General features: G+C 42.8%; 1 protein-coding gene across 1 annotated transcript; it reads right to left on the reverse strand.

Annotated features, from left to right (window-relative positions):
• Nucleotides 1-1,637: 1,637 nt before the first annotated feature.
• On the reverse strand, nucleotides 1,638-12,390 carry LOC104506221 (transmembrane 4 L6 family member 1-like). Its single transcript, XM_010147103.1, has 5 exons — nucleotides 12,211-12,390; nucleotides 8,703-8,768; nucleotides 3,105-3,250; nucleotides 2,168-2,354; nucleotides 1,638-1,658 (listed from the first exon to the last, which is right to left on the reverse strand). The coding sequence occupies exons 1-5, from the start codon at nucleotides 12,379-12,381 to the stop codon at nucleotides 1,638-1,640; spliced, it is 591 nt and encodes a 196-aa protein (XP_010145405.1). The 5' UTR covers nucleotides 12,382-12,390.
• Nucleotides 12,391-12,999: the final 609 nt, after the last annotated feature.

The raw sequence follows: 12,999 nt of genomic DNA on the forward strand, positions 1-12,999 counted from the left end.
TTACTTCCATCTGCCTCCTGAACTCTTTTCCTGGTTGAATCAGTGGGCTTTATTTTGATGTCCACTTTATATGGTAGCATGTCCTGGCTTCACTGCTGACAATGAGCATGAGCTTTCTAAGCCATCTGGCAGGTTTGGATGCACTTAGTCATGATTGCAAACTTCAACAAGTTTTATTCCTTTTTTACAGTTTTTATGGTCAAATTTCCTGCTTCTAGGGGTGAAGCTATGCTCCAAGGAAATGCACACGTGCTCCTCATCTTAGCACAACTGGCATTTTCTTCCCCATTTTCTATAAGGAGGTTTGTGTGCTGCCTTAGAGGACAGCACAACCAACCATATATGTCTGCAATAACTGTTCAAATAACTTGCTCCTACGAGACAATGCAGAAATATGAACAAATTTTGGCTGAGAAAAAAAAAAAATTAATTTTTCTCTTTGAAAAATAGATTCCAAATGCTTTAAATATATTCATCTTTCCATAACTGCATACTTGCCTTCAGGATGGAGAAAGATTATCTTACAGTCTGGCTGACTCAAGAGAACTCAGTGGCATGTCCAGGAATTAGCCTCTGAGGAAGTCACTGAAATGATGGGATTTCTGAAATTTGCCAGTCATGGGCTTTAACATCAAGGGTTTGATCTTGAGTGATAATGAGGAATTACGCAGTTCCTGGTTGGGATTACTGTTGCTGTCATAGTAAGACTTATGCAATTTGTTGCCTTTCAGATTATATCTCTTATTTATTACTAAGCTGCATGTAGTAATTTTATCTTTACCAGTTAATTGCTTGTCTATGTGATCTATTCTAGAACAGCTCTACAGACCTGCGTAGAAATTAGTGAGATTCTTGTCTCAATGCAGTCTTGTGAGGGCAAATTTGGTGCTGAGGTTCTCCTCCTTTCAGTTAAACCAGGCATTATTAAACTCTTGCTCCAAACCCTACTGCCTATTTTGACCCAAATGCCATTCCAGGACTACCACATCTCTCAGATGCTCCTGAAGAACTGATGTAGAAGTGCTCTGGACTTTGTCAAATATGGTAGCAAGCTACCAAATGAGCACAACGGGATTCAGCTCCAGGGAGGCTGACACTTGTCTCTGCAGTGTTGCAAATGCTGCTCAATACACTCTCTGCACATCCTGATTTAAATCTGGGAGTGCCTGGGCAGAACGTTAATAGGAACAGACAGGTGAGCTGAAGGTGGGATTTGGAGGGAACAGGAGGTTATTTACATCCAGGCAGAGTGCCTGCTTCGTGCAGCTCATAAATGCAGACATTAACAACGGTTCATTTTCCCATATACACAAGAGGGCAAGTGGTGAGCTTTGATCTGGGGATCTTTGTGTTTTATGCACAAGTACAGCAGTCAGGACCAGACAGATTAGTGTTTTTTCCCAATACCTGGGATTTAGCAGGAATATTCAGAGAGATGAAAATTTGGAGCCTCCGATCTAAATGATCTAGTCTTTTTCCACCCTGATTTCTTTATAAAAAGATTAATTTTGCCCCCTGCAAATCCTGAACATTTCGGGCTTTCTTTGTCATCCCCCCCTAAATACAGCACAGTGCATTATCCTTATTGTATGTGAAGCGGCAGCTCGAGGCTTCTCCTGGCATTCCCTGTAGGTCACTCACATTCCAGAAATATTTGTCTGAAAGGTAATGAACAAAAGATGATTAGTTAATGTTCCAGAGGGATATCAGCCTTACTGCAAGCATCTTGTACAATGAAAATATACAGTGAAAAGGAAGTAGTGGTGATAAATTAAACTTGGAAGAGGTTTTCTTCCATTTTGTAAGATGTCATTTTTACTACTGTTAACCAACTAAAAACACCTCTACTTCTCATCTCACTCACTCACAGACACTGGAGGTTCATTACACTTTAACAAAAAGGCTTCTTGAATAGGAACACAACCATGCAACTGAGTATGTTGCATTAACATCACACTGTTCAGCTGTTTTGAAATATCTGAGGAGTGAGTTATCACTGACTACAATGTGAGGGAGAGGGAGAGAGTGTACATATGCATCTGTACCACCTCAGCTCCCCAGAGGAGCTCATTCAGGGGCTCTGCAGATCTTTCTGAGCATGTATGATTTGCAGATCCTGAAAAATAAAAGAGTGTAAAACACTCTGGTACCTTTTACTCATACCAACCTTTCTTTTCCTCATATATGTGCCACATATGAAGCCAGTGAGTCCACTGATGACTTGAATAAAACAAAGAATAGCTTCGATCACACCAACGGCCAGAAGAATAGAGAAAAGGACGGTATTCCAAAGGATAATGTTTTCTGGTTCTTTGCAAATGCTCCATGCTGTCTGGTTGAACAAGTAATTGTCTCTGTAATAGAGAAAAATAATTTGCAATGTATTAGAAAATAAAAATTTGATAATGCTTTCTGTGTTTTCTGGCACTGCATTTTCTGAACTTGATTTCACTAAGTCAGTCTCAAATTCTATTATAATTGATAAAAGCTGGTTATTCTCTTCAGAATTGTCTTTGCAGAGGTGCAATTGACAACTACGCAAGAGATCCATATCTCTGCTCTGTTGCATGCACCGGAATCTCTCTTTTGTTTTATGACAGTGCTAATAATTCAAGGGAAATTTTAAAATGCGTCTCCATATTCTCCATTCATCCAGTCCATCCATCATCTCTAGCTCAGGCTTGAAGAGCACAGTTGCCAAGGTTAATTTTAAAGAGTTGGAAAAGATTTTTGCTTTGCTTTTCAGAAGTAGGTAGAGTAGACTCAATTCATGATGATGTAACAGATTAATGTGGAATACTTAAGAACATTTCCACTTGGCTGCAGTGGGAGTCACAGCTCAGCAGCCTTTTGAAAGTGTGGTGCAACATGCACAAGAGGCTGCTAATGAAGCACCACAGAAGAAACTCAGGTAGCTTGCTGAAGGATGATCCTTGGTCAAAGAGATGACCAGCTGAAACATGCTGGCTCAGAGAAATGTGAATTTATTTGTAGACTGGGTGGACCATCAGTTGAATTTGGAAAAAATCAAATTTGCTATAAAAAGATGTGTATGGGAAGGACTGGGGAAAGCAAAGTTGGAGGAGCCTGTAAGTCATACTCACTCCAGAGTGTCGTTCCTGAAAGGGTAGAGGTATTCTCCGTCACCCGTGTCACACAGAGGGCCCCCAATCAGACCCAGCGAGGATATCACTGCACAATATGCTCCTCCTGCGAATCCCAGCACAGCCAAGATCACTGACAGCAACATCTGAAAGGGAAAAGACCTTCTGTATCACATGTACAGTGGCATTGAGTCGCATGGAAATCTTGCACTGAATGGGAAAGAAGACATCTTTATCTGTTTCTTACTATATGCTGAAACTTATAATAGTTTTTGTGGGCATAAAAAACAGTCAACTTTTTCTGACTAGTGCAGCTATCCTAGATGTGAAAGGATTTCAGTCTGTATTTGTTTTGCTTTTAAAAGTGGGTAAGTCCAGAGGTTTAATTATTCAGAGTTTTGCATTTGTCCAATCAATTATGAAAAATCTGGTCATCTTCTTTCAAAAAGCCAATATGAAGCCAGTACTGGCTTGATGTGGTCCACGTCAAGTGTCTTGGCATTTCCACCTCTTCACCAAGAGCACCTTTCTCAGCCCTTGTGCCAACAGGAACTAGCAAGCAACTACTGAACCAGGTATGAAAGCAACAGAAGATGCATTAGTTGGTTTTGCTAATTGATGGGGAAAGCAAAAGAGCCCTTTTTATTCCTGCTTTCCTTCATTTTGCAAGAGCATGACATGTGGTTACCACTGCTCATGTTGAGAAATCTAATTGTGCTGCGTGTGGCAACGAACCAGCAATGACTTCGAATTATATGTAACTCACCCATATGTTTTACATTGGCCACTCCCACAAAAATGTTACCTTTGCTGTTTTGGGGTAGTTTTCTGTTAAAGGATGGAGTGTATCTGGATGCTGTTTGTATAGAAACAAGAATCTCAGGCGGGTGCTACTGGTGGTGTACCTGGGACAGGCTTCCCACTGATTTTATTAAGAATCCCTGCCTGTGGTTGTTCATAACTCTGCCAAGAAGAAGAGAAAAAGGAACTCTGGAGCAGACTAACAGGGCCAGGGGAAAACCCAGACTAGGGGTAAGGCAGCAAGTCTGCCTCAGAGTCAGGGCAGAGGCTCAGCTGAGGAAGTACACGGGAAACTCTCCTGTCCATGACTTGGGTTTGAAGCCAAATACCTCTGGCAACATTTCCCTGTTGCCAGCAAATACCAGTGAAATCTAATAGCCCAAAAGGAAGGTAGAAACCTTCTACTAATGCCAGCTCCTCCACAGAGCACTGCATTACATAGTCAAAGGGAAATATCCACCATACACGTTGCAGGTTTGTGACACAGTCTCGAAAACTATCCACTATCCAAGTGTGTTCAAGCTGGTGACTGCAGTTTCCAACTTGCTAGCCAATGACGTTACTGCTTTCTGTACAACCCTGCATGCTGCCAGTGTGTGGATTGACTCATTCAGTGTGTCCTTTTGCCTCTAAAGCAATCCTTGAGTTAGAAGTTGCTGGGATTTCTCATGAGTTTTATTTCATCATAACTGATTAATAACTTTTTTTTTTTTTGCAAGACTGGACACTGTTTTGACTTTACCTGCATGCTGGCTGAGTTGTTTCTTAGCGGAGATACACTGTCAGCAAAAAGCAGGTAACTCAGTGTGTTGTTGCAGACCAAAGCAGTGCTGGGTTGTAGCTGATGCACTATCTCTCATAATAAGATCACCAGCCGTACCTTGCGGTGAGGTGCGTGACTGGTGCTCTGGTCTGAAACTCCTGCCTGTGCTGAACCACTTCTCCCCACCTGTTTTCTCATTTACTTAAACTGTGCTTTCTGCATCTTGGTTGGTGGATCTTAATTATGCTAATGTTTAGTTTTAGCACAGCATAGTAGTATGGGCATCCCAAAGATAATTATGATAGAAAAAGTCAAACGGTCTTTTGCTACTACTATGTTTTATGGTAGTGGTTAGTACCAGTAGTACTAATTAGTACTATCTGTGATGACTATTCTTTGACATAGGGATTTTCTCGTTTGAAGTCTGTTGGCTCTATGGTTAGCTCCATCTCATCTGTTTCCTTTATTGTACATATGCTTATATAGACTGCTTGTTACTAAAAGGGAAGTAAAGTTGCTGCAGCTCTTAAGTTGGCTGTTCTGGGAATTTTCCAGACACACAGTGGCATTTTCTCATGACATCTACTCTTATGGAGTCTTTTCTGGAGGTTTGTCCCATATTCTCTGGAAATACAGCAATTCTATTACCTATCACATCATCTCAGCCTTTCAGCATTTTCCTGAGCTGTACCATCTTCATTTATCACTTTATTTTAAAATAATTTATTTCCTCTTTTGTGTCTTCAGTTGCAACATGAGGTCTAAGCTGCAATGCTTGAGTTTGTTGAAATGAGTTTCCCATAGTGTTGGCCTGTTTTTTACTTCTTACAAAAGTTTAGCTGATCATTTTTGCTGATTTTCTTTTAATGTTTTCCATGCTTTATCCTTCACGCAATTGATTCTCTCTGATGTGCTGATGAGGACCTTTAGCATTCATTCTTTGAGCATTTGCATCAGCTGCTTTGGTGAAGTTACAAAGTTCCTCCTGTCTCCGCTTGTGCAGCTCTTTATTGCCTTGGTTCTTGTTTCATGCAAGAAATTATTTATTTTTTCTCTTCCTCTGGAGGTGTGTTTTTGTGGAATTACTATCCTGTCTGGTTATCCAGATATCTTTGCTTATCTAGATTTGTTTTTCTGGAAAGCTGCTATGGCAATTCTTGTTCTACTCATAACTCTTAAAGAAGGTTTAGAGAGAAGTGCTACAGTATGTTTGCTGATGCAGTGACAAAGGCTGTATTTTGAGGGGGCCTTTTTTCCTCATTGTGCCAGTGCAGTGGATGCTTTCAGATGTGCACATGCCAAGATGCAAGACACGGAAGCTTTCTAAATCTGTTACTTTACAAAATCATTACTCCATAACGCAAGGACAAGAAGCCATCAGGTATGTTTGCAGGCAACAATTTAAAATGGATTAATGAAACAACTTACTCAATGCAGCACGTAATCACTGTGGACTGGAGAATTCAATAAGATGAATAAAAGAATGAGAAATTTAGTAATTATTATTACTGTTGTTGATACTTCAGCAGCATGTAAAGGCTGTAATGAAGTCTGAAACTATTAAACCAAGGATTGCACAAAATATACTAGGATAGAGTTCTTAACATTGTGAAAATGGTTATGTTCTGATTGAATAATAATTTGGATCAGTATTAGTTCATTAACTTCTTTTTTTTCTCTATGAAAAACAATGCTGAGTATTCAGTGTAAATTATAATTTTATACCTAAGGCTCCCAAAGCAGAAGGGTGGCCCAACTAACCTTTGATTACAGAGGCTCCTGAGTAGCTCCAATGATGCGGGCTACTTCTCTGCCAGTAGGTAGAAGTTAGTGGAAAAGCCACCAAGACCTGGGGACCCTGTATCAGGTCCCCCTAGACTCACTTCACAAGGAGCTCTAGCACCTTGGGAAGCCGCTACCATCGTGCATGTTTGAACCAGTCCCAGAGTTCCTCTGCTCTCCATTACCTGGTGATCCTCATCATACCCTGCCTTGGGTATGCAGTCCATATGGTCAGGACATCTGAGCAACCCTGCTGTGGTGTCAGTGCATTTACTCCTGCTGTCTCCAAAGTAAAGTTTCCCTGAGGTTTCCTCTCCTGGAGAAGCACATCATTGGCCTTCAGATCTCCCTGCAGTACTCACCTCTTTTTGTGTGCTTTGAAATCACTCGTCTTCAGGAGCTGTTCTGGGAGAAATGCTTGGTTTTAATGCCATTCATAGCCACTTGCTCTGCTCGTGTCCCAGTCCCATCTCTACATTAAAGGTATATTCCCTTTAAAACACAGGGTGACTTGCAGAGCTACACTCCCTTCCAACTAAATGAAGCAGGCAATTCCCACAGTCCAAGAAGACAAGGTTTTCGAAGATACACTGTCCTCACCAAGCCTCTTCTCTAGTTTGGTTTGAGTAGTTTTATCACCTGGTCATCAGCTCATAATCAAACAGCACATGATCAAACTACTTTCTCACTGATACCTATTACAACAAATAAGGAAGAGAGGAACAATTTGTAGGTAACCAGTCACTGCTGGGAAGGTGCAGACAGGATACCTGGCACTCCTGTACTGCTGCCAGGAATGGTTCAGACAGTGAAGGGGTGGTGGAGGGGAGCAGAGGAGCATGGGGGTGGGGTGTCTGTGGATGTGGGCTACTGGATGGCACTGTGCTACTACCTGCATCTGTGGGCTGAGGGAGTGAACGCAGTCTGGGGATGTTTGACTCTTGGCTCCATAATAATTAGTGCTGGGATGAAGGATGGAGAAGGGAAACCTGAGATGCTGTGTGAACTGAGCTCAGTTCAGCTGGATTTCCCCTGGTGACAACATGTTCAACTGAGTGTGGAAACACCCACATTACAGCTGTTTTTCGCCTCTGCTTTCTACATCACTCAAAACCAGGAGAAGCAACCGGCTCAGTTGCTGGGTTCAGAGTGCCTAGGCTCACATCCCAGCTCTGCAACTGGCTTGGCCATCATTAGCAAACCCTCCTTGCTATGCATGTGACATTTGGTAAAATCAATGTTATAACATGTCCCTTGGGATGTATTTGCTGACATCCTAATGAAGAATGTATTTTGGTATTATGCATAATGAATTAAGTAAAACATCTTGAAGAGGTAAAGGTCTTCCCATGGATCAAAATAAAAATTAATTGAAGAGTGCAAGACACATGCTTTATTGTATGGAATCTCTCATTCCAGGCTGCTTCTAAGAAGTCTTCTAAGACGACTAAAAAACCATCTCTAAGTCAGTTTATTCTTGTTAATAATGATATTCACATGCAAGTTTTTACCCAGGGCTTGAGGTTTAATGGAGATGCCTGTATAACATGTTGCTTTATAATATTCTTAATTATCAAGGGAAAGAAGTATTTTTGGTCTTTCTGGATGACACAGCCAAAATTACATTTGTACTTTTCATGTGCATATGGTTGGGCAAATGCGTGTTGCGGGTCAAAGCTTTTCATGGGGACCAGCCTCCAGGAAGCAGCACTGTCTCCTTTGTTCCAGCAGCTGCAGCTCAGGCTTTTAGCATGGGCCTGCAAAGATGGGGACCGATCTGTCCCTACAGAGGTAAGCAGGGATGAACTTGTGGCAAAGCAAATTGCCTTGGAAGGGCATGAAGGAAACAGGAGCAGGTGAAAGCAGAAGGAACAGGCAGCCACCTCAAACTTTAGGATTGCCTTTAGCAGGAGGAAGCTGGAGCTATGCCTTACTTTATGTGGGTGGAAGTAAAGTAGCTTTGTCACCCTTTGCTGTCAGTGATGTGGCTAAATGCTCCAGCACCTGCCCTGGCTGAGTGTGATTTCCCTCATATCAGTGGCTGCGATACCATAACATTCTTGTTGGCTAACTGAGCTCTCAGCCCCAGCCCAGGGACGCTGTAGATCAAGCTCCTCTTCTTCATTTCCCTGACATGGCTGTTGGTGGTGGTGTGATGGTTTGTCATTGTACATTTCTGCCTGCTGAGCAGCCATTTAAGAGCTATTGTGCAAACCCTATAGTGCCATTTCAACACATAAATATCGACTTACCCCACATCTGTTAGCGCAACATCCTGCTCCGCCTGCTCCCAACATCATGAATGCTGGCAAAATAACCTGTGAGAAAGACACAAACTGAATCGGTGTGCAGCACTTCTGCTGGGATGGTTTTTAAAGTCATGGGGCCAGGTCATCATGTTCCTCAAATACAAACCACCTTCTGCCTCTTCTCTGCGAGTTCCACCTGCTTAGATGTTGCTGCTTGCTGAAGAGTAGCTCAGGAAGAAGCGTGGGAGTACAGCGAGAGCTGGCTGGCAAGTTTCCAGTACCGTAATTCTGATTGCTGAAGCTATAGTGCTTCTTTTCAGCAGGGTTCCATTTGGGTTTTTTTTCAGGAACAAATGAGTCAGTTTTGAGAAAATGGAATTTCTGCTCAGAAAATGTACATCACTGGAGTAAGAATTATGTCAGTTTAAATCTTCTGAGCATCCCGCTCTGGATTATAATTGGGAAACCAGTCTTAAGCTTCCTGAAACACGAGACATGTTCTTTCTGCTAAGCTTCTAGAAAACCTACAAAAGAGACTTCACTCAACAGGAATCTCTGAGTTCACATCAGCTTTCTCCATGGTAATTACCAGGAAGACCTGGACTGATACAATGAAGTCAGGAACCATCTGTGTCTCAGGATATAATGCCACCTTACAGAGGCACTCAGGAGATAGGAAAAGCTGCATTTAGTTTGTTAGCTAGAGGTCAGGAAACACTCCTGCTGCCTTGCCTCCACCCACCAATCTCTCGCTTGGGTAGGCGTCTCAAAGAGCAACAGATGAAAATGGGTATTTGAGAAAGTAGGAAAAGGTTCCTGTAAAGTTAGGGAGGAAAAGGAGAAACCCCCAAACAAACAAAAAATGTAAAAGCTGTAATAACAGCCTGACTAGATGATGGAGAGGAATTGTTGTATGGCCGGGAGAGCACCATGTCCATGGCAAATGAAGCCCATGGAATTTACATGTGTAGTGTGAGTATATGACTGTGTATGACAGTGTTATGAAACCTGCTGAGATTTGTATGTCCCTAAATATTTTTCATAGGATTTGCTCTCCGTTGTCTTTTATGCACACCTCTGAGGCAGCCTCCAGCGCCTGCAGTGGTCGCTGGACCACAGCTGGGGACCTGCAGACATAGAACATTGAGGTTGCAAAGATGTTCCTCTTCCTGAAAAGAAGTCAGCTCTTAAATAGTCACAGGTGGTCCCCAAGGCAGCCTTGGTCCCGGCGTTCCACTGTCTGGCACTCTGAAGGAGAGCTAACACCTCTGCCCATCAAACCAACACTCCTTTCCCGCAGGGCTGGCTCTCTTCTTGGGATGTTTCCCATCTAAGCTGCGAACACCTTTGTGCCGTTTCTTAGCCTGGTTTGGGATGAAGGGTTTGCTTGGCAGCTTTCTGGTTTCACAGTGCCTGATTATAACCACCTGCCTTTTGACGTGGGAGCAAGAATTTGCTAGATTTGGCTGTTGCCACTAAAATGAGAGCTGTGTGTGAGTCAGGCATTTCCCAGTGTTGCACACAGGCTTTCCATCAGGAAAGGTGTCCCTATGACACATGGAGCCAGTGTTCCTCTTTTTTCACCCTAAAATTTTGACATAAGGAAATGGAGAGGTGTTCACATCATACAAATTTCCATTAGAGAGGCAGCAGATGAGGAGGATGGGTGGGGTTGGTTGCTCAGCTGGAGTGTGCTGATAATCTAGGTATCAGCCCACAAATGAAGTTGTCAGGTGGAGGCAGGTCTTCTGGCTCACTGAGCCAGTCCAGGCTGTTATGAAGTTCTCCCCACAGTCCTGGCTCTGGAGGATGTGTCCAGGGATGTGTCCAGGAGGATGTGTCCAGGGAGATTCTCCAAGATCGAACAACCTGTTGACATGACTTCCCTGAGTTTCCTTCGGGGAGAAGCTGGGTACATGGGGGAATGCGTTGCAGCTGGGTCTGTCCTCACTGTGGAGCCAGGATAGGGACCAGGCTCCAGTCATGGGACATTCTGCCCCTTGCATAGCTCCTTAGGGAGCCCAGAACTCAGTCTTCATTTTTCCATGCTTCCAGAACCTGGAAAATGGAACTGATGCTAATTCTTTCTTTTCCCTTCTCTTCATCTGTAGGCATTTGCCATGCTGTTTTCTGGAAAACATGTACACTCACAAGCCTTGTGTGTGGATCAATAATTACTCCTAATGCTGTGTTTAGAAGGTCAATGCAAATTTTTCCTCCTCTCTCACTTGTTCTCATTTTTGATGTATGTGGTTCTGGCCACAGGCAAGTCTGTGTGGAAGCCTTAAAAGAAGGCACGTTTTCAATGAACCTGTGACACTCTCATGCCTAACATCTGCCTTTCCTTTCATTGAACGCCAATGACTCCTGGGCTTGCAGTGATACGAATTTTCCACAGGTCTCTCATGTCGTTCCACTTCTTCCTTCAGGCCTCCTTCCACAAAGTCATGCTTACGTTCAAGCGCAGCGTGACTAATAGGCCCAAGTGGTAGCTGGAAGAAGACGCAGGCAAGCTGCTGGTGAAGAAAAGTTTATTGAATGATCTTATACCATGCTTCTGCTTTGGGAAGTATGAGTCTGAATCACATCCTTGTAGCTTTTCCATAGACTTAAGTGGTAGCTGCATCATAGCCTGACTATGAATGAGATTTGCTTTTTTCTAGGATAATTATTCTTAAACACTCATGGGTTTGATGTGCAGGCAGTCAGCTCTGTGCCAGTTCACCATCTGCTTAGGCTGCATAACAGCCAGTACTTGCCCTATACGTGTTACTTGCTTGGCTTTTTATCGTCACTTGAGTGGGTAACTAAGAGCATAAAGAAAGCAGGCTTTCTAATGAACTGGAACGGTCAGTGTTCTCAAACAGGTTCCCTTCTAGTTATGGATATTCACATAAAAGTGATCTTTCCTGAGTGGTGGAATGGAGATCCCATACAAATGAGATCAAACCCAGAAGGAGGTAGGTGAGGGTGTGGGAAGACAGGGGCATTTGGGATTTAAGCCATTTGCAGCTCCACTTCTGCTGTTACCTGGGTCCCTAATAGACACCTACTGAAACATGTTTCAGTTTTGTCCTGTTTTTTTGTGGATTATGTAAGCATAAAATCAATTAGAGGAGTAATGAGGGGGTGCAGACAATAGTGGAAACTCACCACCTCCAGCTGAGCTTAGAACCTCAGGTTTGCTTTAAGTCATGGAGGTTGAACACCCATGTCAATCTTCTCCACAGTGAGAATTCAGTCCTACTGCTTCCTCTTGACTTGGAGTCCTGATATTTATTTTGGGAATACCTTGTATTCCTGTGATTAGGAGCTTTTTCAGTCTTGAATGCACTTTCTCAGTCCCATATCCAACTTCCCATTTAAGCTGCTCACATGTTTATGGAAAACACAGTTTTATGGCTTTTTTTTTTTTTTTTTGGTAACAGGTTACAAAAGGTTTTCTTAGCCCTGAATTTAAAACAAAACAAAGAAAAACCCACAAGAAACAATACCACCACATCTCTCTTACCAGGATTCCAGCTCCCAGAATGCCATGGAAAAACCAGACCAAATCAGTTATCTCACTGGGCTGCAGAACTTGTCCGTTAGGGAAGTACAGGAGGATGTTGGAGACTATGGCACATGCTGCCAGTGGGAACAGGGTGATCCCAATGCACTTCGAACACTTCCCCGTGCACATGGTAGCTCTGTGCTGAGGAAAGACGCAGGGAGGTTTGGGTTACTGCAGCGTAGGGAGCATGGGGTTTCAGCATTTTTCTTCTTTAATGAATAACTTTTGAAACAAGAAATGTTCCAGTTAAGACTTATACAGATAATCCTGTTCTGCAGAGCTTGTTCCCTTCAAAGATTTTATTTAAAATGGAATTATTAAAAACTGGAATGTTTAATTGAATTTTATTTAAAATTGCCAGGACTAAACATGTGTTGGTATGACATGAACGGAGAGTTTTTATTGTAGTTGTTAAAGGACGATTGTCTGTCCTTTGGGAACATCAGTGACGAAACCATGTCTGCACAAACTGATACCCTGGGTGGCAGAGTTCACGGTGGGGCTAAGGCCTGGGGTGGAAGGGAAGGTTTTCTGGGACCACTGTCTTGGGAAGCTGATTTGAAATATCCTTCACTGGATGTCTAGAAGAGCAGGAAATTGCTGCCAGGCATGCCATAGAAATGTTCGACCCTGCCTTGGCACTGTGGCAGACAGGAGAGCAACACCAAGGCCCCTACCAGCTGCATTTTCTCTATTTTAGTCAAAAACACACTGTCAGCAAGAATTGGAGAAACTTTCATTACTGTT

Source organism: Eurypyga helias, unplaced genomic scaffold (assembly GCF_000690775.1).
Source record: "Eurypyga helias isolate BGI_N326 unplaced genomic scaffold, ASM69077v1 scaffold6912, whole genome shotgun sequence".
Taxonomy (NCBI): Eukaryota; Metazoa; Chordata; class Aves; order Eurypygiformes; family Eurypygidae; genus Eurypyga; species Eurypyga helias.

Bases quoted from the DNA above. Each gene is read 5' to 3' on its own strand.
- LOC104506221 (XM_010147103.1), bottom strand. From the start codon at position 12,381: ATGTGCACGGGGAAGTGTTCGAAGTGCATTGGGATCACCCTGTTCCCA. The intron at 3,251-8,702 runs GTAAGTCGATAT...TTTCCCTTTCAG, and splicing joins GTTGCGCTAACAGATGTGGG to ATGTTGCTGTCAGTGATCTT. The intron at 2,355-3,104 runs GTGAGTATGACT...TCTCTATTACAG, and splicing joins TTCAGGAACGACACTCTGGA to AGACAATTACTTGTTCAACC.